Raw genomic sequence first — 27101 nt, 5'->3', positions numbered from 1 at the left:
GAGAGAGAAAGAGATAGAATCCCAAGCAGGCTCTTTGCTGCAGGCCTGCAGTGGGCTTGATCCCATGAACCAAGAGATCATGACCTGAGCTGACTAAGAGCCTGCCTGACCTCAAGCTCAACTGACTGAGCCACCCAGGCGCCCCAGGAAAACCATTTAAAATGCAAAATTCACTTGGATCCAGGGCTGTCTGTGTTATCCTTAACACCATCAGGGAACAGACATGTGGGATTATATTTTTCAGGTCACTTCAATGCACTATTTTTAATTCTATTTTAATATCACTTTTGGCATACTTAGATTTCTCTCTGTCTCCAATAGAAGAGGTTAAAAGGATCTTGTCCCATTTTTCTTGACTCAGAAACCACAGCTGCTTTGACCAAGATTCAAAATGAAACTTTTTCCCCTTTCTTCTTACAAAATTAGACCATGAGGAACTGCCTGTGTATAGGCGCATGTGTGTATATTTAATACTGTATTGTATACTACATATAATGCTATTGTTATGTATGTTATGTTTACATTTACATATGCTATATGTGTATATGTATACTTACAACATATATATATGTATATTTACTATATGTATCAATAATATATTAAGTACTGACTGTCCACTCCTGGAAAGTATATTTCTGATGACAACTGTCTCCCTTTGGAATATAATTTAAGCTCATTTTCACATGAAAATTCACATTTTCTGTGCCAAAAAGCAAAGTATAGGGGCACCTGGGTGACTCGGTTGGTTAAGCATCTCATTCTTGGTTTCAGCTCAGGTCATGATCTTGCCGTTTTGTCAGTTCAAGCCCCTTGTCAGGCTCTACGCTGGCAACACAGAGCCTGCTTGGGGTTCTGCCTCTCCTCTCTCTGCCACTCCCCCATTTGCACTTTCTCACTGTCTCTCAAATAAGTCAATAAACGTTAAAAAAAAAAGCAAAATATAAACATCACTGTTTTGAAAAGCCAACTGACTTGCTGATTTTTAATCTTAAGATTTTATTATTATTGCATATGAGTATAATTTTTGGCATGCTGTCAGTTTCTAGGGGTGTAGTCTTTTTTTCTTTTGAAGGTAAGGTGCTGAAAAAAATGTATGTGCAAAACAGTTTAATTCATCACAGCATCTTGGTTTCACTGACAGAATTTATATTTTTACCTTATCATACACACTCATATATCCTCTGAAGCAGAGTTTTACACCTTTATTGGTGGAAGATCCATGCCTCCAATTAACTACTGTGATTAGCTGTTTGGAGGTACCTTTTCCAAATAGATGATAATTTTTTTGGAAACTTGACATTCAGAAAACCCATTTTAAACTCAGCAACTTTATAATATGTTTGTGCAAAGCCCTGTCTAGAACTCTGAGATCTAGCAACAAAGAATAGATTAATTTATTCTTGGTGAGCAAAGGTATTTATAGTTTGAAGTTTTAATATACAAATGTTTTTGTTATAACAAGTATCTTGTTTCACTAAGATACTTACAATTTAAAGTTTTAATATAACAAATGTATTGAGAATATTTGTTTCTAAATAAGCATTAATATCTATGATATCTTCTGCCATCTCTTGATTTGATTCCTGACTTTTTGTCAGAGGGTGTGTAAAGGAGCACTTTTGCAAAAGATGTGACTGGCTGTTTCTGCTTAAAAACTTTGACCTAAACCTCTTGAGATGACCGCAAATGCTTTATTGCTTATTTAATGTTTATTGTCATACCAATAAAAAAGAGATGCCATTACCCAGAATATCCTGCTCCGTTGAGCCTCAAGTGCATTTCTAAATTTTTCAGTCATATTGCTAGTTATTTCTGCCGTACTGATTTTTATTAACAAAAACCCAAAACCTAAATGGAAAGTATGCTGAGATTCCCCAAAGCTACTTCCTTGTGTTCTTCTATATTTAAATTTATGCAGACACGTCTTGATAATTTTAGTGGTTTCCTCAGTTTGTAATGGTTTTAGGACTCATGCACATGACACCAGTCAGTTCACATAAGAACATGCTCTGGATGAATTCATCTTTGGGTCACAATCTAAAATCCCAACCCAAAGATTTAGTCGTGGCTAGTCTGCCCCATCTTCCCTCTGCCAAATGCAACCAAAATTTATTGAAGAAAATGCAAGTTCATGTCATATTTGAAGCTATTTCTTGTTTGGTTACCATCCCACCAATTAGCAAGATTTGGATAAATGACAATATTCAACTGGATGTTGTTTATAAAAAGCATGTCTAACACAAAATGACATTAAGAGGTTTAAAAGTAAAAAAAAAAAAAAAAAAAAAAAAAAGACCCTTCCCCATAAATACCATAAACCATGGATAACTATACAGGAGAAATAAAATATCTAATAACATGAAAAAAGCAACTTAAATCATCATCAAAATGTAAATTCAAATAACAGTGCAATTCCATTTTCACTTTCAAATTGAAAAAATACTTAAGTGATCATTATCAGTAGTGATGAGTGCGTAGTAAGAGCAATTCCATACACTACTGATGGGGCTGTAAGTTAGAATCTTTTTTATGTATTTATTTTGTTAAGGATTTGACATTCTGTATTAATGGCTTTACATTTTCCATTATCTTTAGATCTATAGATTCAACGACTCAAATTCAGCTGTTCAGATTCAACTGTTATCCCAAGGAAATAATGAGAGCTGTATACATAAGTTTATGTAGCAAATTTCACATCAGCAATATTTATAATAGCTAACAAAGAAAAGCAACCTAAATGGCCAGTAGTAGAGGAAATGTTAGATCGTTTATGGTCTGTCAATGGCATATATTTTTCTTTTCTTAAAAACCATGCTGGTTAGCAAGTTGGAGGATGATTTGGGAAATGCTTAGGATATAATGTAAAGTAGAAAAATCAGAATACAATATTACAAGGTCAATTCAAATTTTTATTGAGTTAATGTGTGTTGTTAAGAGAGGGGGGAAACAACAGAATGTTTGGGTGATAGCATAGTGCAAGCAGTAGATATGTGCAAGAGAATATTTTCACAATTCAGTAGCTTTCTTATGACTGAAGGTTGATGTACTTCTTTTCAAAATAGAGCATGTTGCTTCCGACTCACAAATGCTTTGTTTTTACCCGTGCAGTACCTTGTCCAGTAGGAGAATTCTCTCGTTCTGGATTAACACCCTGTTACCCGTGTCCTCGAGACTACTACCAACCCAATCCAGGGAAGTCCTTCTGCTTATCTTGTCCCTTTTATGGAACTACAGCCTCCTCCGGTGCCGGATCGATCACCGACTGCTCCAGTAAGAAGATACACTTCATTTCTTACGTAATCGCGCATGTTGGAGACTTGTGTTTGTCTTGTGGTAGCCGTGATTCCGAATATTACTATTCTCAGTGGATGTAGGTGTCGGGACTTGCTAAATTGTCCTTTGGGGGGCTTTTTGATGACAGTGACTCAAAGATTCTTATTTTGGGAGCATTGAACTTGATAACTTCCACATCTCTCTCTAAGAGTCTAGGATTTAGTTATATATGCCATCCATCTATATGGTCTCTTTTTTACTGTTACTAAAACAAAATATGTGTGACTTTACCCACTTTGATAACCAGAATATTGACTATCATATTTAGGTAGAGTCTACTTACTGGCAATATCTACGGCACACTAATTGGAAAATCTAATGTTTTCTTATTAATCTTATTAGGTTTTAGTTCAACTTTCTCAGCAGCAGAGGAAAGTGTAGTGCCCCTTACTTCTCCTGGACATATCAAAAAGAACTATGAAGTCAGCAGTCAGGCAAGTCCCTTTTATACTTCTAGAATCTTCTCCAGTGGAATGTTTGGAAAACATGATGTCATTTTACATGCCACACTCGGGGAAATTGCCAGATTTGAAACCTTAAGTAATCGTCTCATGGATATTATCAATGAATAATAGTATTTACTTGTGACTTCTAATAAGAACTTTAAAAAATGCAGTATCAGAAATTCTGAGTACCAAAAATTGGGAATTTTCCCCAGCAATGTCTGGCATAGAGAATGTGTGGGTAAGGGAAACCTCTAAATTCACTAATAACTAACACTTATCACAAGCATAACCCATCATTTGAGTAAGGGGCATTTGGTTTAGCCAAAGGCCTTTTTTCTGATTGGCAGGAAGAGTTACTCAACTCTCATGAAAATTATTTAAAATTTTTGTCAGAGAAAAAAAGAGATTGTTTATTGGAATAAGGTATAGTTTTTTAAAAATTAAGAGATAGAGCTCATGAACATAACTAGATAAATTGTTTGGTAGATTTAGCCATTACTCTGAATAGACCTTGCCCAATGTCATGATAAATTCTTTGGCTCTAAGTATTTTTAAGGAGGATACTAAGGTTGTATTTCTTATTTCAAGTTTCTGCAGTCTCGTCCAAACTTGTCAGGGCTTCATAAGCCACATTTGAAACTGAGCCCAGCAGACATAGAAATTTGTAATAATAACCAGAGAAGTGACTACCAACCCTGGAGAAGTATTAGAATCCTCTGGCCAAATTTAAAACACAATGATGCACAGATCCCCAACCTCCAGAGGTTCTGATTTAGCTGGTCTGGGTGGGAGCCCTATCCTGTGTACTTTTAAAACACCTCAGATGGTTTCTAACATGAAGGCAGCATTTGAAAACACTAGAACATCACTTAAGGATAATATATATCATATATGTCCAACGTGGCAGGCACCAACATGATGCAGGCAACAGTCCAGCTAGCATTGCGTGAACTCACCCAGAAACAGGAACCTAACACTGCAAACATCAAACTCCCTAGTCAGGATTGCTTTGAAGTGATTGTTTTGTCTCTGATAGATTTCTTTTTTGCCACCCGGTAGGTTTTCCATGAATGTTTTTTAAACCCTTGCCATAATAGTGGAACCTGCCAACAGCTTGGGCGTGGTTATGTTTGTCTCTGTCCATCTGGATATACAGGTAACATAGAGGAATGCAACTTTTAATATACGTTTCGAATGAAATCATTGTGACTTGCATATCAGACTCTGGGACGCTAAAAATAAACCCTGTGAGATACATTAGACTGTATCAATGCACAAAAATTTGATTAGGCTTGATAAACCAAGGTGAAAAAAGTGCATAAATTACAAATTACAGTTTTCTTTGCACATTTTAGAGGAAGAATAACGAATCATCTTCTCTATGAAAAAGTTACATCATTACTCACAATTTAAATAGGAATGCAGTTTCAGAGGCCATGGCCAAAGCTCCATTCTAACACAAATTAAATGTATGATACTCAACGTAGAACAATTTGTCCAGCATAAACATCTTTAAACAAACTCCAGTTTCTCTCATTGGCCTCACACTAGTGGAAGTTTTTGTGAATAGCTGTGATTTGTTGCTTTGTTTCTGTCTTTCTGGAAGCTATGCCCAGAAAAACAATATGGCTTTGAACTTGATTACGCAGGAATTATGTAAGAATTATGTTTTCTTGCAGTTTGAGTCGCATTCTAGTTCAGTCCAGAAATAGAGTTTTTGAGAGGGAAGTGAACTATATCTTAAAATTATAATTTATTTAAAATAGTTTGGTATTTCCTCCTAGAAATGTCGTTTTTGCATTTTTCCCCACTTTATGAAGCCAACATAAAATATCTTTTCAATGAGGAAAATGGTATTGAAATAAAAGAATTCACCACAAAATGAACAAAAGGCCCAGGCCTGTCAAGAATATGGCATTCCACTTATTTCAACTTGTGTGTATGTGTGTGTGTGTGTGTGTTTCAATTTTCACAAAAATTTTGTCCCAACATTCCATAAGAAATAATGAATCTTATCCTAGAATTTTATAAGCGAGTAGTGGTTGAGCAAGGGCGTAATATAGAACAGTGGTTCTCAAATTTTAATGTGCATCGGAATCATTTGGAGGGCTTCTTAAAACACAGAGTCCTGGACCCTAACCCAGAATTTCTGATTTCAGTACATCGAGGGAAGTTTTGATCATTTGCATTTCTGTCTCATTCCCAGGTAATTGCTTATGCTATTGGTCCAGGGAGCATTTTGAGACCCAGTGGTGTAGAGGAAGAACATGGGTTTCTGGCAGAGCTAGCCCACCGATAGCTTGTGTGCATCCTATGGAAAGATGTATCCTCACTCTAGAACACCTGGTATAGGAGCTGAGATCTGGCAAGACTTGGCCCCACGCCCTCTTCTCAGCCAGTGGTCTTGGTGGAAAGTATATATGACTCTGTGCTTTTCACTTTGGAGTTAAGCTAATTTCTGGCTCCATTTTATGCGCCCAGGTCTTCCCCCTCACCCTTCCCACCACCAACCTCTAACTTGGGATTTTCTATCTTTTATGTATTTTTATAAGGATATCTTAAATCTCTTTAGAAAGAGGCAGTGCTTTCATTAAATACTTAACTAGACGGTAGCACTTAAGGAATATTGCCCTTTCCTTCATCACCACCGCTCCCTATAAATTCAGATGATTGAGAGAATTGTCTTTAAATGATCATGGTTCTGTTTCTGTTAATCCTTCCTTTGATTGTCCTTCAGTGTTTGGTTTCCATTTTAGGCTTAAAGTGTGAAACAGACATTGATGAATGCAGCTCACTGCCATGTCTCAACGGTGGAATTTGTAAAGACCTAGTTGGGCAGTTTGTTTGTGAATGCCCATCTGGTTACACAGGTAAGAGGAGAGTTTGTTGTCTTTACAGTATAAACATTGAAATCATTGAAATTTCATTGCTGGAAATCAAGACCACAAATAGCATCTTACACCTGTTCGAATGGCTATCATCAAAAGACAGGAGGTAACAGTCTTGGCAAGCACATGGAGAAGAGGGAGCCTTTCTTGGTGGGAATGTAAACTGGTGCAGCCTCTAATGGAAAAGAGTATGGAGGTTCCTCAAAAACTTAAAAATAGAACTACTGTATGATTTAGCAATTCCACTGCTGGGTATCTATCCAAAGGAAATGAAGTCACTGTCTGGAAAATTTGTTCATTGTAGCATTGTTCACAATAGCCAAGATATGGAAGGAAGCTTAAGTGTATCTCAAGGGATGAATGGATAAATAAAAGGCGATCGATTTATATGTAGTGGAGTGTTACTCAGCCACAAAAAAAAGGAAATCCTGCCATTTGCAATAACACGGACAAAAATGGAGGGCATATGCTAAATGAGATAAGTTGGACAGAGCAAGACATACTGTATGATCTCACTCATATATGGAATCTAAAAAAGTCAAACTCACAGAAACGGAGTGTCAAATAGTAGTTTCCAGGGGCTGGGTGTGGGGTTATCATATATGTCATTTAAGGGTACAAACCTACAACTACTAGATAAATAAGTCATGTTTAAGGACTCGGGGAATAAATTCAACAGAGAGGTGAGCAACTAACAAATAATATAAAGTTTTTAAAGCAGATCACACTTATCATCCTAACTATAAATAAATATAAAAATAAATAAATAAGCAAGATATTCACGGTCATCATTTTCCGTCCTATGCTGAAAATACCAGATTTCCTGCTAGAAATGTTTTGCAATAAGTAGAATGGAAGAAAACATTTTACTGCAATATATTTGGCAAAGAGCAACAATTTTTCACAACTATATTAGCCACAATTTCTGATTCTTCTGTTCTTACACCTGAATGGCTTGCTTGATTGAAAACTATCAGTCTTAAATTCCTTTCAGGTTTTCTCTGGGTAAAATATTCTGTTATTCTCTGCAGGTCAACTATGTGAAGAAAATATAAATGAGTGTAACTCTAGTCCTTGTCTAAATAAAGGAACCTGCATCGATGGCTTAGATGGCTATCACTGCACCTGTGTGAAAGGATACACAGGTAAGATGTTTCCATTTTTCCTTCATTGTCTCAAAGTCCTGCAAAGCACCACAAGGTACTACATTTTTTTTTAACATTATGCTATGTTAACATTGACTTTCTGATTTTGTAACTGTGCTATTATTATCTAAGCAAAAGTCCTTTGAGGAAATTCACCCTGAAGTATTTCAGGGTAAAAAGGCATCAAGGGTGCAATTTAGTTTCAAACAGTTTAGAAAAATGTGTGTGTGTGTGTGTGTGTGTGTGTGTGTGTGTGTGTGCGCACGCATATGTATGTGTGTGTAAAGGGAGACACGGAGACAGAGAGAGAGAGAAGACCAGAGTTTTATGCTAAGATAAACATTCAAGAAGGAACCGGAAATAAATTGTATAAGATCGTATTGCAAATTGATGCTAAATAAAATGATGTAGTATATATAATTTATAAAGAGAAATTTCCAGAAAAATGACCAGTGAAGGAAAAGGGCAAGGTCAAAGAAACAGTAAATTTTTGAACTAAATTTGCTAGTTTTATCTTTTAACATGATCTCAATTAGATGTCCCTTACTAATGTTAGCTTCAGAAAGTTCTAAGATAAAAAGAGAAGATTACCAAAAAAAAAAAAAAAGAAAAAAGAATGCTTAAATGACTTACAAAAGCCAAAGCTCATTCAGGAGTGGATCTCAAAGCAGTGTGACAGGCCAGTAGTTCTAACAGCTTCCCTTCCAGGAAGGGAATCTCCTGCTTCCTTCAGGAGCAGCATCCTCCAAGGAGTCAACACTTTGATCATGGTTTCGAGAAGGTTAACATTTGGGCTCTTTCCTCGTCCTCTTCCATCCCCAGGCCTGCACTGTGAAACAGAAGTCAATGAATGCCAGCCAAGCCCATGCTTAAATAATGCCGTCTGTGAAGATCAGGTTGGGGGATTCTTGTGCAAATGCCCTCCTGGGTTTTTGGGTACCCGATGTGAAAAAAACATGGATGAGTGTCTCAGCCAACCGTGCAAAAATGGAGCTACCTGTAAAGACGGTGCCAGTAGCTTCAGGTAAAGCCCTAAGTCTGGTGCTTTGCACTGTTTTCATTTTCTTAACCATTCAGTCATTCTGCAGTCTTTACCGAGTATTGCTGTGAGTCCCGAGTCAGACCTTCCCTAATTCTAGCCCAAGAATAGACTACAGTAGACTCTCCCCACCACCTGAGGTTCTGACTCACTAAGTCTGGGGTAGAGTCTAGGCAACCTGTATATTTTAAGTTCCCCTGTGATTCCAATGCACAGCCAGACTTGGAAACCACCGTTCTATACTTGGGAGGTCAAAAGATCAAAGGAAACAGAGTAACACAGAAGCGAATACCCGAAGCACGAGACAAAACCTCATTTTTAAATGTTTTATATTTTAGCTGGAGGTTTTACACTAGCTAAAGTCAAAAGAAATTGTGCAATCATGCTGTCACAGGGCCAATCGACAGTCTCTGTGGTTTTCAAACATTTTTTTTTAGTTCAGTAACCCTTGCTTCATAAGAAATCTAATATGAATGTAAACAAGTAAAAAAAATAAATAAAAACCAAACTTTTGTGTTCGGAAACAGTAGTATTTGTAGAGAAGAAACACTTTGTCTTCCTGAGGCAGCTCTTGGGGTGCCAGTGGAGTATCGTTTGAAAACCAACACTCTCCTTCATCGTGATCAAGTCTACCCTATTTCATCCTGTTACCCACGCAGGGTGTGTGCCTTCTGTAGTACAAATACAAAAAACAGAACTCGTCTTACTTGCAGAATCTTAGGAAACTTTATTGTCCTCAACATGCCACTGTCTCTGTAAGTTTATAAAAGTTAAAAGAAAAAAACACTCCACCCCAATTCCAGCATTTCCCAGTCCTCTTCTGGTTCAGCACCACCCACCCCCTTGTTACTGTCCCCCAACAAAATAGCCAGCACTATCCAGAAGAAATAGGAAGCAAATTCTGCCAGTGAGACTTTCACTCTTTATGTGGAAATGAAATCTTATCAGTGTAGCTTCATCTTTCATAGGCTGTTTACATCTTCTGGCATATAGTGCCTACCCATAGGAAATGAGAAATTTCCAGATAAACATAGAGTTCTAAAGTCTCCCCAGCATCAAAAACAATTGCTGATTACCAAATCTGTCTAAATCCTAGATAGAGGAAAGGTGAAGGTAAACTCTCCTAATTCCAAGGAAATGTTAGTTGTCACCACAGTGAACCCGTTTCACAGACAAGGATATTGGACTGCCGTGATGATGTCAAACATGGGCAGATAAAAAGGAGTGAAATTCTAGCCAAAATAGATTTATTGCCAAATGGAGAGAACTCCGTAAAGATTCCCCCCCGCCCCCCCGCCACAATTCCAACTGACATTTTCTCTTAAACCCTGAAACACCATTTATTCTTAGAGGTCCCCGTGTTAACTAACAATGTTAACTATCATGTATTGGACTGATCGTTTTTAATTAAATATTTCAGACATACAGAAGGTTACCAAGAACAATAAAAGTCACACACTCATCACAGCAATTATCAAACCTTAGCATTTTGTCATATTTGATTCACATCTTTTGGGGTTTTTTTAATGTTTATGTATTTATTTATTTATTTATTTATTTATTTATTTATTTATTTTTTATTTAGAGAGCATGCGTGAACAGGGGAGAGGCAGAAAGAGGGAGAGAGAGAATTTCAAGCAGGCTCCACGCTGTCAGCACAGAGCTCGACACAGGGCTCAATCTCACGAACTGTGAGATCATGACCTGAGTTGAAATCAACAGTTGGATGCTTAACCGATGGAGCCACCCAGGGGCCCCCACATCTTTTATTTTAAAGAAATACCTTCTGAAGATAGTTTTGGAGTCCCTTCAACACACACACACACACACACACACACACACACACACACACTCCTCTTTTTCCTCAATAGTAACCACTATTCTGAAGTTGGTGAATATTTTTCTCATTCAGATTTCATTTTTTACCACGTAAATAGTATATAGTATAATTTTACATATTGCATAATTGGTATTATACTATACATATCCTTTTGCAATTTAGGTTTTGTTTTCACTCAACATTATGTGTTGTCAAGGTTGATACATTTGGCTCTAGTTTATTTATTTTAACTGCTGATTAGTATTCCAGTGAATGATTATACCATGGTTTATTTTCCCATTCTCCTTTTCATAAATATTTAAAATAATGCTTATGAACATTCATTACATGTGTCCTTGTGCACTGGTGCAGTGATTTCCTGGAGCACGTTAAGTAGAAATGGATATACAGACTATGGGAATGCAAACTCTCAACTTCCCTTGACAATCCCAAATTGTATTTCTACTCACTATATGAGATTTCCCATTTCATGACACCTATATCAGCATTTGACATTACCAAATATATTTTCCATTCTGACAGGTTTAAATGATTTGTTGCATACCACAGAGACCGTATGGCATGATGATTAAGAACAAGGCACTAGATTGAGTTTAAAATCCTATTCCAGAGGCGCCTGGGTGGCTCAGTTGGTTAAGCGTCTGACTTCAGTTCAGGTCATGATCTCACAGTTTGTGGGTTCCAGCCCCACATCAGGCTCTGTGCTGACACCTCAGAGCCTGGAGCCTGCTTCCAATTCTGTGTCTCCCTCTGTCTGCCCCTGCCCCCCGCTCACACTCTGTCTCTCAAAAAAAAATAAAATAAAATAAAACTTTTTAAATGATATTAATTAATTAATTAATTAAAAATGATACTCCATTGTTTAATAACAAGGGAACTTGGGCAGATCAACCTCTCTGAGCCAGTTTACTTGTCTGTAAAAGGGGAATGATAATAATGCTACTTCATTAAACCAGTAAAGACTGGTTTAATGTACATAAAGGCTTTAGAATGGCACGTGAACTTTTTATATTTTTTCCTAGCACTTCTATGGGGAGAGAACTCCCAGTGTGTACATAATACTTCAACTGGATCAGACCTACTTCCTACACTATTTTTGCTACTACAACACTCCAAATATATGTTGTCTTAAAGAGGTTTAATCAAAGGAACTGAAAAAATAAAGGTGACTAACAAAGTATTGTTTTTACGTGGAACATGTTTCAGCATTTCAGACTATTTTACCCAATTTATTTAAACTAAAAATAAACAAAACCCAATTCACCCATTTCTGCCATCCCACCTCCACTCTGGCAACCACCCATCTGTTCTCTGTATCTATGAGTTTCAGTTTTCAAAGGCTTTTGAGACAATATTGTCATAGATGGGAGACTTCTTCTGATGCCTTTCTATGTGTTAGTAACATTTTGTTTCTTTCAGGTGCCAATGTGCAACAGGCTTCACGGGGCCATTCTGTGAATTAAACATCAATGAATGTCATTCTAACCCATGTAGAAATCAGGCCACCTGTGTGGATGAATTAAACTCATACAGTTGTAAATGTCGGCCAGGATTTTCAGGCAGCAGGTGTGAAATAGGTATATATGAACTCAGTGTTACTCATAACAGCACTAAAATTATTGATATCATAAAAGTGTCTATTTTTACCTGTTCCAAGCACTGTCTACATACCATAACCTATGCTAAGCATTTTGAATTTACTTAATCTTCCTAGCCATCCAGCAGATGAGGTAATATTCTCCCCCATGGCAAAGGTGAGGAAACTGAAGCTTAACGGGGAAATAGAGAAAATGGAACATAGTAGAACTCTTCACATTCTACATGTTTAGAAAGGACGCTTGATTTAGGGGGACTTGGTTTCAGAGTCCGTGACACGAATGAGAATCGGTGCCGAGCAGCTTTCTCGGGATGCTGGAGTCTCTTAGCTGTAGAACTTTTGTTTTGTTGGGTGTGGTATGCAGGATTGGGGCAGAGCTGAATTGTTCATGAACTAGGGAAGAACTAGGGGCTTGAGTAGAGGCGGAATGTGGCCCTTGCAGTTATCCCTCCTCCTCTCCTGCAGCATCAATTACCCCGTTCTGCGGAGTCATCCCGTCAGCATATAGACATGCCTTAGTGTCTCTAAGTAAATGCCAGCTTTACTGACTTCCCAATTCCACCTCTCCTTCTAGCTATTCCCTATTTCTCTGCTTCCTGACACTACTGAGTGCTCTCCCTATCTTAGATACCCACTGATTATTTTATCTAAAAGAACGTGTTCTATATTTTATAAATAATATATATTTAATGTTGAAACTGCTTCTCAGATCATCATATTTACTGAAACGGGCTGCTTTGACAATAGTATTACATGATCTGCTGATCACCTTAGACAGTTGAAAAATGCCTCCCAAGTGCCACGGGCCACACACTTTTCTTATTTGTTGCAGACCAGTCTTCAGGTTTTAACCTGGATTTTGAAGTTTCGGGGATCTATGGCTACGCCATGCTAGATGGGGTGCTTCCACCTCTCCATGCTGTAACCTGCACCTTCTGGATGAAATCCTCTGACACCACTAACTATGGGACACCGATCTCCTATGCAGTTGAGAATGGCAGTGACAACACCTTCCTCCTGACCGATTATAATGGGTAAGCAAAACCATCAGGAAAGCCATACTCTGGATCTTATCCCGGCACCAGGTAGAACTGACACTGGGGATGGGGGACAGAGGAACAAGGGGGTCAGGTGCTCCAGCAGGACAGCAGAGTGACAATAATCAAATAGAACATTTGGGCAAGTTCTGTAAGAAAGTTTCAGGGATAGTACCTTCTGCATGTATTATGTTTTGCTCTTTTCTAAGTATCACTTCATTTGATCTTCATAGTGACCTGAGGAACTCATTTTACAGGTAGCAAAACAAAGTTTCAGAAGGACTAAATGATTCGCCCAAAATCTTACACCTTGGGAGTGGAAGAGCTAAGTCTCAGACTCTGACTCTTAACACTGACACTCCTTCTTTCACATATCAGAGCCTCTGTGGGTTGAAGGATTTCAGTGACATTACTGACCCATGTGAGACACATATATTGAACATGAATCCACCTACAAGTTCAGGTGTACAAATTGATATTTCTTTATTTCCTTTTGGATCAATTAATTCCAACTGCAGGGCCCCATCTCTCTGGGCTGTCAGAAAGGCCATCCTCAGCTGTCTCTGCCTTCTTTTTCTATTGAGCACTTCCCTACCTTAGATTTTTGCAGATTGTCAAAACCCCACAGAGCTGTGTCAAAGAGCCACAGACTTGCCAGCGCTTTTGTCATCGGTCCTTTGTCCACACTGCTCTCCACTGGGCTGTGAACTGCCCCGGGTTCCGTGGCTCCTTCAGAATCACAGCTCTTTGCTGCGTGGAATCCTTACCTTCAATCTAGACAGATTCTGTGGTGTCCTTTCTCTGTCTGATCCTCCCAAATTTCTGTCCTGTTGCTACTGAGCAGGTTGCTGGCCCCACAGAGCTCCCTTCCCTCTCAGTCCATGGGACGCTCACTATTCTGGTGGAAATCGCCCTGTCCTCAAACCCTATTCTTCTTAGTGGACCTGAACTTTCAGAAACAAAAAAAACCCAAAACTCTCCTGAGGCAAAATACATATAAAGAGAGAATCTGTTACCCCCTTGAATAGCAGAAGGAAAAGGGGAAAACACAAAAGGGAAACAATTAATATTATAAAGATACCATTTTTTTCCACAAACGTCTTTGAATAGGGACTAAGAAGATGCAGAAAGAGATATTTAACGGATTCTTATCTTCCTTATGAGTTTTCCCTAATTTTTTCTTTTTCTCCAATTGCTTTTGAAGATAGTGTACTTTAAGCTGCTTATTATCTTTGACATTCCCCAAAGTGACATGGTTGTTGGAACCCTCTTGTAGTTGGTCACCTTTGTTTCGTGCCAATTATGCTTTCTTTTGGAGCGACATACGTTGTCTGCCCTGTGACAGCTTCAGCAGCCCAGAGACAGAACTTCTTTCTGAGAGTCGTCTGAAGCTTGTTCCTGGTCTTAGGAACATCCATTCAGAAGGAAGGAAACCAGTCTGACGTTTGTACAACTCTCATTCCTTCCATTCTTGATTCACCGTCTCCAGGACAGACAGTCGGTGAATTATCTCACATTGTATCAGCTTCTCACATCATACTAAGACTTCTTCCTACCCCTTCATGTGTAAGAAGCATAAATTAATTTTCAGTGAACTGCGATAAAGTATAATTTGTAAACCAAATCTGCCTCAATTAAATATGACTAAATGGAAGAAAAGAAGTAATGTTTTTGCTGGAAGTGCTTAAAGAACAAAAAAAGAAAAAGAAGAAAAATAGCAACATGTCTTACAGATGAGATTACAACATATGACTGATGACTCTATTGCCTGGAATCTTTTCACAGCTGGGTTCTTTATGTGAATGGCAAGGAAAAGATAACAGACTGTCCCTCCGTGAATGATGGAAGTTGGCATCATATTGCAATCACTTGGACAAGTGCTAATGGAGCCTGGAAAGTCTATATCGATGGGAAATTATCTGACGGTGGTGTGGGCCTCTCTGTTGGTTCAGCCATACCTGGTATGTCTTAGCTAAAGGAATGTAATTCTGTTTGACGCCAGACGTGCGGGTGCTTAGATGAACATCAAGTTTGCTGGTTTTGTTGTCCTTGGTTCTACACAAAGGTCAACAATTATCTCTCGATTTCTACTCCCTGATTATCCAGACTGTGAATTATTAGAAGCTTTTCCTAGGTGAGCTGTGGGACTCCCTGTGTAAGAAATGCGACTGGGGACTTAGAGTAAGACTAGCAAGATCCATGCTGAGGGAACAATGGATGGCTACTAAACTGTCTTCCAAGGAGGAGAGGAGTTGCTGGTGTGTTCCATTTGCTTGTTTAGTTTCATGATCATGTACGTAGTATACAAGTATATCCAATATGTAAACTGGAGCACTGGTAATAGTATATCTCTTTAATGTCCTTTTTCAAATAGAACTCAAACTCTTTTCTAAAAGTACCTTTTAAAAGGTATTCAGAGAGTTTTTTCTTGAAGGAATGCAGAAGTATTAGGTGATACGGGGTTCTCAGTATTGTACGGGGCAATATGCTTGCTCTATCTGGATCCTTCTATGACATATATGAAGGGGAAAGGTTGGAGGTTCCCTGTAGTAAATAAGGAAAAATTAAAAGTGTTTCAACAGGAAGTGGCATTATTATCAGGTGAAGTGGGGTGCTGTTCCCTTTTTGTGTTTAAGTATTCTTATGTTCAACTATCTCTTCTCTGGATAGTGGGATTGCAGGTGGCTTTTATTTTCTTTTTTATTCTCTTCCCATATTTCATAATGAACATGTATTTCCTTTATGGTAAAAAAAAAAGGATTTGTATATTTAAAAAAAATAAACCATGATAAAAGGGAGAAAGTAGGTTAAAGGAATAGGAGAATAAAACCTGGAAACTGTAATAGTAGCCACCCAAGGAGATGGTTGTCTGCCCACATCAGTATAAATGAATTTGAGTCCATAAAAATTGCAGAGCTCCAACTGACAGAGCTTAGTGAATAGATGGCTTCAGTTTGGATGACTAGGTCTATTGAAGAGTCTCTTAGCTGAGAAAAGAATTTTAGGAAGAAGGACAGTTATCAGAGCAGAGGTTAGGAGTGAGGTAAGATTTTAGATCTGATTTTAGACATACTGAGTTTGAATTCTAATCACAGGAATACATGCAGCTAAAAACATAGGCTTTTGCCATTTTATATCAAACTGACAGAGTTGTTTTTAATGATGGGATGTGATTGGCAAGGATTCAGCGTGGCAGACACTGTTAGAGATTGCTGATATGAAAATTGATACAGCCTTTCTGGGAAGCCTTTTAGAAACTTCCGTCAAGAACCTTAGAGAAACCCTGTGCATACAACCAACAATTCAACTACCAGGAATCAGATTAAAGGAGATAATCAATGATCTGAATAAGTGCTTATGTATCAATATATTTATCTCAGTGAAACTTTAGCACCAAACTTGGAAACAACTCCAGTATCCAATAAGAAATGGTTAATAATTAATTAAGCAAATTAGGAACTGTTGTACATTCATTAAAACTCATGAAATGAGAGCATGTTGAAGAAGAAAAGCAAGATTCTTTTTTAGCTCAGTGTTGAGCGTCCGGCTCTTGATTTTGGCTCAGGTCATGATCTGATGGTTCATGAGTTCAAGCCCTGCATCAGGCTCTGTGCTGACAGCTCAGCACCTGCTTGGGATGCTCTCTCTCTGCCCCTTTCCCACTCACTCTCTCTCTCAAAAGAAATAAATATACATTTATAAATGAATTAATTAATTAAAAAAGAAGAAAAGCAAGATTCGAACATTGTATATAGTATGATCCTTAGTTGTGTGTCTTAAAATCTCTCTCTCCCACACATACAAATATACTAAAAAAATAATAAAAATAAATCCTAGAAGGAAATACACAAAACTGTTAAATGTTTTTTTCTGGGTTAGTAGAATTCCTTATGCTTTATTTTTCCCAATCTCCTTCTGTGCATGTATTAATTTTTAATGATTATTGTTATAAGAAAAGGATATAGTTTGGGAAGCCTTGAAAGGGGGTTCTTCACATACCAATTGGCAGGCGAGTAAGATTAGATGGGGAGATTGTTGAAGGAAGGAGCAAGGAGGCCAGGGGTGGAAGCCTGGGTGCATCAGCACCTTAAGAGGCAGGCAGACAAGAGAGATGAATGAGCAGAAAGGTTCGAGGAGAACCAGGAGAAGATGCTTTCATGTTCACCAAGTGGAATCAGCCTGGCTCCTGGCAGGAAGGTGAGGAGGGTAAACTGACGAGAATTTAAGGAAGGGACTGTTTTCAAAGGCGTGGTCAGGATTCAGAGAAGCAAAACATGACAATAAAACATCCATGACTAGCAACAATGGAATGGCACAAGAAGTAAACTCAAAGTGGCAAGGAGTGGGAGTTGTTGCCAGAACTTAGGCAAACCTGTGATGCCGGAGAGAAATCACCCAGCAGAAACCATGACATTCGATAGAGGAAAATAGCCTCCTCCAGCCTTTTGCCTGGGACAAAGGCATCCAGGAAAACTAAACTTTTCTCTCATCCCACTTTCTTGCCTGGGCCGGTCCTTCCATTGGCCAGGGATAAACAGAAGCCAGAGGAACAAGGCAGCCAGGTGGTGTCATCGATAGGTGTCAACCTTTGGGGGCACAAAGCAGAGATGAGAAGGGTGGCAGGTGTCTCTGGAGGAGCAAACACAGACCATCCAGTGCGTCTAGGAAGGACAGTTTAATAGAATGAAATGTTCAACCGCAACGGATGATACAGTGAAATCACCAGAGGAGAATATTAAAGACTTCCCATTGAGTTTGGTGATTAGGTAGGCCTGGCAAATGTAGAAGTTACCTTGGAATTGGTGATAGAAATGTAAGCACTGTAGGCTTAAGAAGAAAACAAAGAGCAGCTACTGGAAGCTTCTGGTAATTTCCCGGAAGAAAGGAGGAAAAATAGGACTTACTGTTGACACAAAATATTACATGCATATTGTGTATATGTGTGGTTCTTAATAGTTAAATATTTGTAAATCTAATATTTAAACCTTCTCTGACTCTGTTCTAAGTTGCTCTATATAAAATACTGAATTTTTCCTTATTGGCAAAACACACGGTAAACGTAGGTAATTTGACTTTTCAATAATTTTCCCTGATATGTTTATATTGGCAGTGCTTTAATTAATTTGGCATTTCAAGACTAACAGACATTAAGGTCAATTTTCCTCCCTATTTCTCTTGTCTCTTTAGGTGGTGGTGCATTAGTGCTTGGGCAAGAGCAAGACAAAAAAGGAGAGGGATTCAACCCAGCTGAGTCTTTTGTGGGCTCCATAAGCCAGCTGAACCTCTGGGACTATGTTCTGTCTCCACAGCAGGTCAATTGCATTTTCAGTGTATGACAGTAATGAGATACAAAGGTACAAACCTAGTACAACTGTGAACAGACTAATGATGCCATATCTTATTGCAACCTCTGGGTTTTCAAACTTGACCACCGAGATCATTTGATGCTACTACGGTCGTAGACTAAGCCAGGCAGAGGTTATCTACAGTGACTTTCAGCGAATCCCCTTTTCGGTTTCTCGGTGATGTTTTTTAAGTTTTATTAGACATGATTATTTTACGATGCCTTGTAATTCCAGGACTGTAGGGACACCCCCTGGTGGTCTAGTGGTCAGGATTCGGCGCTTTCAATATTGTAGAGAATACTGCTTCAAATTCCTCTGTTGCAGAAATTGAGGGCTGGCACAAGATCATGCATAGAGATTAACAGATGAGCTAGAGTCCAAAAGCCTGGAGTAAACTCGAAGTGGCAAGGAGTGGGAGTCTGGAGTCCAAAAGCCTGGGTTCAAATCCCAGTTCTACCACAGACGTGTAGTGATTATTTTGAACGTGTTACCCCATCTCTCTGAGCTTCAGTTTTCCATATCTGTGAAAGATGAACAAGCTAGCTTCAGTTTCCTTATCTGTGAAAGATGAGTGAATAGCATAGTACATAGTAGAGTTTCGTCAGGATCGAACACAACACGGCGTATACAGTCATGGTCTTGTTTTGCACAGAGCAAGGGCTTCATAAATGTCTGCCCTTATTACAGTGGCAGAACTTGCCTAGACCTCAGTTTACCCGCCTCTCAATCAGAGACAGAAAACAGGAGGATGAGGAATGGGGAACCTCTGCAACGCTTCCACAAACTGTGAAGCTTCACACGAGAAATTCTATGTGTAGAATTTCAGGATTTCTGGCAACTGACGTATTTGGGAGAAGGAATGATGGGGTGGAGGAGAGAGAGGGAGGGAAGAGGCTTACCTGTTACCCCTGAAATCATACTGTACAAAAGCCTCCTTCCCTTTGCCCTCCCCGCTAAAATCTGTGAATGTTTTCAGTAGGACTAAATTAAGACATAATAACTCTGTCACATTGAGACAAGTAAGGTTGATCTAAAGACGTGTGTTTAAACTTTCAGGTGAAGTCACTGGCAACCTCATGCCCAGAGGAACTCCGTAAAGGAAATGTGTTAGCCTGGGCTGATTTCCTGTCTGGAATTGTGGGGAAAGTGAAGATCGATTCCAAGAGCATATTCTGTTCTGGTTAGAATTTCTTTCTTCTCTACACTGCCATCCCTTGACCACTCCCGAGACTTTATGACAAAAGGAGACAATTCAAAATTCCGTGTTGGTCAAATAGTATGTGCCTGTCAGTCTGTTGTTTAACTACGAATTCGTCTTCACTCTAACCTTTATCCAAAGGATTCATTTTTTAATTCTTAAATACATGCTGTATAAGAGAGTACGAAATTCATCATGGAGGAAACTTGGACAATGGTAAAAGAAGATGAGGAAAATAGGACGAGAGGAGGGATACAGTTAATTTTTGAAATGCCACCAAAGTCCTGTCCTCCTGTTTGAGATGGGGTACTCTCTTGACTCCATACTTCCTAGCAGCCGTCTAGCACAAGGAGTAAAGCAACGGACATTATAACCCATACACTGAATAATCAAAGTCTCAATGATTGTAAAATTCAGTGTATGTAAAGAAGTTCCTAAAGATGTCCTAGAATTGGGGCACCTGGGTGGCTCAGTTGGTCAAGTGTCCGACTTCAGCTCAGGTCATGATTTCACAGTTTGTGGGTTTGGGCCCCATGTCGGGCACTGTGCTAACCGCTCAGCGCCTGCAGCCTGCTTCAGATTCTGTGCCTCCCTCTCTCTGCCCCTCCCCTGCTCACACACACTCTCTCTCTCTCTCAAAAATAAACATTAAAAAAAAGATGTCCTAGAATTTGTGGGTTTTGATAGATTTCATTAATATTCCTAAAATACCACTTCTTCCTTTCAAAAAAAATACTCAGTGGGGAGCCTGGGTAGCTCAGTTGGTTAACGTCCAACTTCTGCTCAGGTCAAGATCTCACCGTCCATGAGTTTGAGCCCCGTGTCAGGCTCTGTGCTGGCAGCTCAGAGCCTGGAGCCTGCTTTGGATTCTATGTCTGCCTCTCTCTCTGCCCCTCTCCCACTCTCTTTCTCTCTTCCCTCTCTCTTTCTCTCTCAAAAATAAACATTAAAAAATTTTTTTTTAAAATGTTCAGCTGACCTCTGCTGAAAAAGGAAAAGTAGTTGATTCAAATAGTTTTTTTGAGTAAATTTGCTTGTCAGTGATCTGGTCACGTGTTACCTTGTTTTAGTGTCAGTGGAGTGGCCTTTGGATGCTGCACAACACATGATTTGAAACTCTTGACCTAGCGATGCTGTTACAATGTCGCTGACGAGCTCTGCGCCTTTGTTCTTTGCCGTCAGATTGTCCATCTTTAGAAGGAACGGTACCTCATCTGCGAACTGTATCAACAGACTTAAAGCCAGGCTCCAAAATCAGTCTGTTCTGTGATCCAGGCTTCCAGATGGTCGGGAACCCTGTGCAGTACTGTCTGAATCAAGGACAATGGACACAGCCACTCCCCCACTGTGAACGTGAGCTGCCTTTGTTGAAGGCATTTTAGTAGCTCTTGAAAGATGTTGGACCATAAGAAATGTTTCAGGAATGCTGCATAAAAGCCTGGTGCACCACAGTAGCAAATACAGCAAATTTTCATTGAATAGTTCCTTCGTGTAACGAACTGTGCTGGCCACCATGAGGGAAATGGGTGGTGGAAATCCAAAGAGACACCCACCTGTGGCTGTACCCCAGGTGCAGCAGGGAACTGGTTGGGAGGGAAAGACAGATCTGCGACCTGGAGTCCAAAGGGGGACGGGTTATGGCCGGGTGGGAAATAGGAAAAGATCCCTTGAGTTGGGTGCGTCCATTCATTTCTTTATTCAGCAATTTTAAAGCACCTACCATGTGCTAGACACAGGTCTATGTTCTAGGGATGCAGCATTGGAAGAAAGTCTCTTTCATGGAGTTTCCATTGGAGTAGGAGAGACAGAAAATAACAAATATTTTTTAAGTTATAATAAATAAGAACAACAAGGGCCACAAGTAAGTAAGGACTATGGAGAAAAATGAAGCAAGGCAGGGAAATACAAAGTGAGGGATTGGGTGGAGGCAGACTGCTGTTTTAGGTAGGGTGATCAGCAAAATTTCTCCATAGTATCTATTCTCACTGACTTACATATTTATCTGTGGCTTATTTCTCTACTCCCACTAGATAGTAAGCTCCACAGGGCAGGAGTTTATCTCCGGTTCGTTACTGCAACGTTAGCACCTCTGGCAGTGTCTAGTAGGACCTTCGTGAATATTTCTTCCTAACGAATGAAGTGCATGCCCACTCTGAGCCAGAGAGCACGCTAGATGCCGAGGGCACGGGCATGTCTACTGCCTGCTCCCCCTCCTAGCAGACTCTCCGTCTATGTTTGTGTGCCATGAAAAAGTCATGCTTAACTGAACTACTAGTTTAATATAAACAGAATGTCCTTTGAGCATGTTTCTCCTAACGTAGTTCTGTTCTTCCTGGTCACGTGGCAGGCATTAGCTGTGGGGTGCCACCCCCGTTGGAGAATGGCTTTTATTCAGCCGAGGACTTCCATGCTGGCAGCACAGTGACCTACCAGTGCAACAATGGCTACTATTTGTTGGGTGATTCGAGGATGTTCTGTACAGATAATGGGAGCTGGAATGGCATTTCACCATCATGCCTCGGTGAGACAAATCTTGGCAAGTACTGTGTGCGTTTATTCCAGCTCCATGAGAGACAGTCACCCCAAATCCCTGAGGCTCTCTTGTGACATTCCTTTGTTAACTTCATCTCATCCCAAGACACCCTGGACAAGCCATAGTGACCAAGCAGCTGTCCCTAGAGGTGCCAAAAATGTTTTAAATTGTTACCAGGCTCAACATCAAGACTATTTTTATCTCTCTGTTCTTCTACTTACCCACCTACAAACTGGGGAAATAGGTTTTTTTTACTGTATGTAATTAACATACAGTGCAATATTGGTTTCAGGAGTAGAATTCAGTGATTCATCACTTACATACAACACCCAGTGCTCATCCCAACAAGTGCCCTCCTTCGTACCCATCACCCATCTAGCCCACCCCCCACCCACCTCCCTCCATCAACCCGTAGTTTGTTCTCTATCATTAAGTGTCTCTTGGGGTTTGTTTCGCTCTCTTCTCTTTTTCCCCCTTCCCATATACCCATCATTTTTGTTTCTTAAATTCCATATATGAGTGAAATAATATGGTATTTGTCTTTCTCTGATTGACTTATTTCACTTAGCCTGCTGCATTCTAGCTCCATCCATGTCATTGCAAATGGCAAGATTTCATTCTGATGGCTGAGTGATACCCCATTGTATATATAAACCACTTCTTCTTTATCCATTTATCAGTTGATAGACATTTGGGCCTTCTCCAGTTTGACTGTTGTTGATAATGCTGCTATCAATGTTGAGGTGCATGCACCCCTTCAAATCTGTATTTTTGTATCCTCTGGGTAAATGCCTAATAGTGCAATTGCTGGATTGTAGAGTAGTTCGGAAATCGTAGCTTTGATTGCGTAACTGCAATGTGATCATTATTACTGTATTTAAATTTTATGAAAATATATACGGTGTTATATGTTAAGCGATATGTAATGATGTAAATATAACAAAATGCTTAATACATAAGAAAAATCAATCAACTTCACTACCTGTAAGCTGTCTTCATTTTAGATGTCGATGAATGTGCAGTTGGGTCAGATTGCAGTGAGTTTGCTTCCTGCCTGAATACAAACGGATCCTACATTTGCTCCTGTATCCCACCCTACACAGGAGATGGCAAAAACTGTGCAGGTAACTAGTACGTGTGTAATTGGGAGGATTATTAATTTTTTATGTTTTTTAAAAACACAACACTATTTTCAAGTTCAAAGGACAGGTGGAGAAGATAAACCATCTTTAAAAAGACACATAAGTAACGACTAAAGGAGCTTTACCTTAGCACTGTGCTAAGCCCAGCTTCCCAGTCTCTGAAACACAAAAGCCAACTGTATCACCAGAATATTGAAGCAATATCTGCATAGTATGAGAATAACAGAGGGGATTTAGAACTATAATCTGGCCTCTAAAGCCTCAATCGGAGCAAAGAAGATACTTTGCAATCGGTATCTTTCCTCTGCCTCAGCCACACAGAATTATATTGTTGGAAAAAAGGGACATCTTGCCTTATCACATCTCTGTATTTTGTGGTAACTTTGATAAAACGAGCCTCAACCCACTGATGTCTTTCTACATTTATTGAGAGAAAGCAACTCCCAGAAAATAGTAAAACAGGAAGTGAAGAGGAATTCTCAAAATCAAGTCTTATAATGGCATTTACTTTCTCAGAGGCTTTAAAGTCCTTGACTTACATAGCCATAATGACCTTTAGAAAGATTGAATCAATGTATCTTCCCCTTTTGAGAATTTGAGTATTATATTTACTCCTATCCAACTCTAGCCCCAAATATCCCTTTAACTTATTTCTCTCCCTAGAAGAGGTGACCAACCTCAAATTTGTACGTAGGAGGGGTCTCTGATCCATAGCCTGTTTGGAAAGGGAGTTTGAGAACTTTCCTCAAATATGCTTAGGTATTGCCTTTACATCAATTTGAGAGAAAGTCAGTTGCGCTTAAAACGTAGGTATGAGGGGCGCCTGGGTGGCGCAGTCGGTTAAGCGTCCGACTTCAGCCAGGTCACGATCTCGCGGTCCGTGAGTTCGAGCCCCGGGTCAGGCTCTGGGCTGATGGCTCAGAGCCTGGAGCCTGTTTCGGATTCTGTGTCTCCCTCTCTCTCTGCCCCTCCCCCGTTCATGTTCTGTCTCTCTCTGTCCCAAAAATAAATAAAAAACGTTGAAAAAAAAATTTAAAAAAAAAAGTAGGTATGAGGTTGGGCGAGGTAGGAGGAGCTAACATTCTTCTAATAAATGCCCTGGTACCACCACTACTTCCCCAACAAACAACTCCCTTTGCAGCCAGATCAATTTTGTATATTTTTGTTAGTCATTTATGTTCCAAAATATTGTTGTTTAAATGCCTATTAAACATATGTTCTGTGGGTTTGCCTAGGTGGCTCAGTTGGTTGAGCGTCCAACTCTTGATTACGGCTCAGGTCATGATTCCAGGGTTGTGGGATCAAGCCCCGCATTGGGCTCCATGTGGGGCCTGCTTAAGAATCTTTCTCTCTCTCTCTGCCCCTCCCCCATTCGCTTATTAGCTCTCTCTCTTTCTCTCTCTCTCTCTCTCTGAAAAAACAAAAAGAAAAACGTTCTGATCTAATGTCCAGCATATCCCAGACCTCCATGCATCTCCCTTCAAAAGTTTTTTTCCAAAAAATTTAACTCGTACTTTAATGGTAGTGAAACTCTTTTGCTGTGAGACCTTGCGTGGTTGTGTGAACACCACTTATTTCCCCACAAAAACTTGTTCTTCCTTTCAAGAACCTATAAAATGTAAGGCTCCGGGAGATCCAGAAAATGGCCACTCTTATGGTGAGACTTATACAGTGGGCGCCGAAGTCACATTCTCGTGTGAGGAAGGATATCAGCTGATGGGAGTGACCAAAATCACATGTCTGGGCTCTGGAGAATGGAGTCATCTGATACCATATTGTGAAGGTATGTGTAGTAAATTCACCATGTTCATGGCATTGGGCAGCACTAGAGATTTAAAGTGTAGAAATGTCACGTGTTAAGTGTATCAATAGTCTTCGTATTTAAAGCCCAACTATTAGGTTCATCTTTAAACTTGACAAGATAACCTAGAGCTGCCCTGGAGCTTTTAGAGATTTTTGTACACACTAGCAAAGAAAAACAGTACCTTCTTTGTTTTTCCACCTTTAAGCTGTTTCCTGTGGTGTACCAGCTATTCCAGAAAACGGAGGCTTTGATGGCTCAGCATTTACCTATGGCAGTAAAGTAACATATCAGTAAGTGCGTAAGATTAAAACTACATTGTGGGGGGCACCTGGGTGGCTCAATCAGTTGAGTGTCCGACTTCGGCCCAGGTCTTGATCTTGCAGTTCATGAGTTCGAGCCCTGTGTCAGACTCTGTGCTGACAGCTCACAGCCTGGAGCCTGCTTCAGATTCTGTGTCATCTCCTCTCTGCCCCTCCCGTGCTTATGCTCTGTCTCACTCTCTCTCTCTCTCTCAAAACGAAATAAACACAAAAAAATTTTGTTTAAACTACATTGTATACATTGTTGATGACATGCTGGCTGTGATATAGTGCTGAAAGAAAGGGAGAAGAAGAATCCCAGAGGATGTTTTTGAATTAATATGGAATTAATTTCATTATGTCTAGTATAAAGAAATCTAATTTAATAACCTAATGGGTAGTCCTATCTAGAATCCTTAAATCCCTTGACCAGTCACCTATTCTTGTCCCCAGCATCTCCTTGAGGTGTTCTGAGAATGGATGCCATAGAGGAAGGCCATGTAAGCTGATGAATATTCTTGGTTATAAGCTGGAGTTTTGTCTCCAGACCCAATATCTCAGGCACTTGTGCTAAACCAGACCATTCTCAAATTAGGAATTGTCTGTTTGCAGCTACTAATCCATGGCACAAACTGGAGGCAAGCCAAATTCTTTATTTTTCTACTTATCACTCAGCAGGGTCCCTGGGGGAAGATGTACAATATTCAACCTTAAAAAAAATAATAATTTCAAAGCATTATTTCAGTAGGAAAAAAAAAGAACTCCTCCAATAAATTGTGAAGTGTAAATCCTCAATATTTTGAAAGGTTCTGGTGCTCATAAGATGATGCAAAATAAAGCAAAGTATACTCAGTAATTTTCCTTTATCTTCTTCAGGTGTAATAAAGGATATACTCTGGATGGTGCTAGAGAATCATCCTGTCTTGCTAGCGGTTCTTGGAGTCATTCTCTTCCTGTGTGTGAACTGGTCAAGTGTTCTAGCCCCGAAAACATAAATAATGGGAAATATATTTTGAGCGGGCTTACCTACCTTTCTACTGCATCATATTCGTGTGAGAGTGGATACAGGTAATGTCCGCAGACACCAGCCAAGCTGCCTATAATACCCTGTTACTCGTTATTCACTCAGTAGATTTCATTTGTATATGTCTAGCTGACTCTAAATACAAATTTCTAAATGTAAAAGATCGCCTCAAATTTGTATGCTTCCTGAAGACTAGTTTGTAGTGCTAGGAATGCCTAGAAAAATATTCCACCTAACTTTGACTCTGGGAGCTCTAGGTCAGTTACTATAAGCATTCAGTCATTAAACATAAAAGCAAAAAGCGTTTGCGAAGCAAAACACAATATCTGGATTTTGGGGGAGGGGGTAGTGGTAAATAACTTACCACGCTTATACGCAACATTGCATGGAATGTTCCAAAAAACATGTCAAGGTAAGGGCCCGGGTTCTTA

General features: G+C 39.5%; 1 protein-coding gene across 1 annotated transcript in view; it reads left to right on the top strand.

Moving 5' to 3' along the window:
• SVEP1 (sushi, von Willebrand factor type A, EGF and pentraxin domain containing 1) overlaps positions 1 to 27101 on the top strand; it is a 200297-nt gene that overhangs the window by 108837 nt on the left and 64359 nt on the right. Inside the window, exons 19-35 of the mRNA XM_042912469.1 lie at positions 3109 to 3270; positions 3676 to 3767; positions 4839 to 4935; positions 6536 to 6649; positions 7699 to 7812; positions 8635 to 8836; positions 12111 to 12268; positions 13121 to 13322; positions 15111 to 15286; positions 18513 to 18637; positions 19727 to 19850; positions 21051 to 21221; positions 22216 to 22389; positions 23406 to 23525; positions 25150 to 25326; positions 25553 to 25637; positions 26523 to 26714. Coding sequence (XP_042768403.1) covers positions 3109 to 3270; positions 3676 to 3767; positions 4839 to 4935; positions 6536 to 6649; positions 7699 to 7812; positions 8635 to 8836; positions 12111 to 12268; positions 13121 to 13322; positions 15111 to 15286; positions 18513 to 18637; positions 19727 to 19850; positions 21051 to 21221; positions 22216 to 22389; positions 23406 to 23525; positions 25150 to 25326; positions 25553 to 25637; positions 26523 to 26714 — 2485 coding nt within the window. The remainder of the gene's footprint in view (positions 1 to 3108; positions 3271 to 3675; positions 3768 to 4838; positions 4936 to 6535; positions 6650 to 7698; positions 7813 to 8634; positions 8837 to 12110; positions 12269 to 13120; positions 13323 to 15110; positions 15287 to 18512; positions 18638 to 19726; positions 19851 to 21050; positions 21222 to 22215; positions 22390 to 23405; positions 23526 to 25149; positions 25327 to 25552; positions 25638 to 26522; positions 26715 to 27101) is intronic.

Source organism: Panthera leo, chromosome D4 (assembly GCF_018350215.1).
Source record: "Panthera leo isolate Ple1 chromosome D4, P.leo_Ple1_pat1.1, whole genome shotgun sequence".
Classification (NCBI taxonomy): Eukaryota; Metazoa; Chordata; class Mammalia; order Carnivora; family Felidae; genus Panthera; species Panthera leo.
The sequence above is the reverse complement of the archived record's forward strand: the minus strand, read 5'-3'. Positions and strand labels throughout refer to the sequence as shown.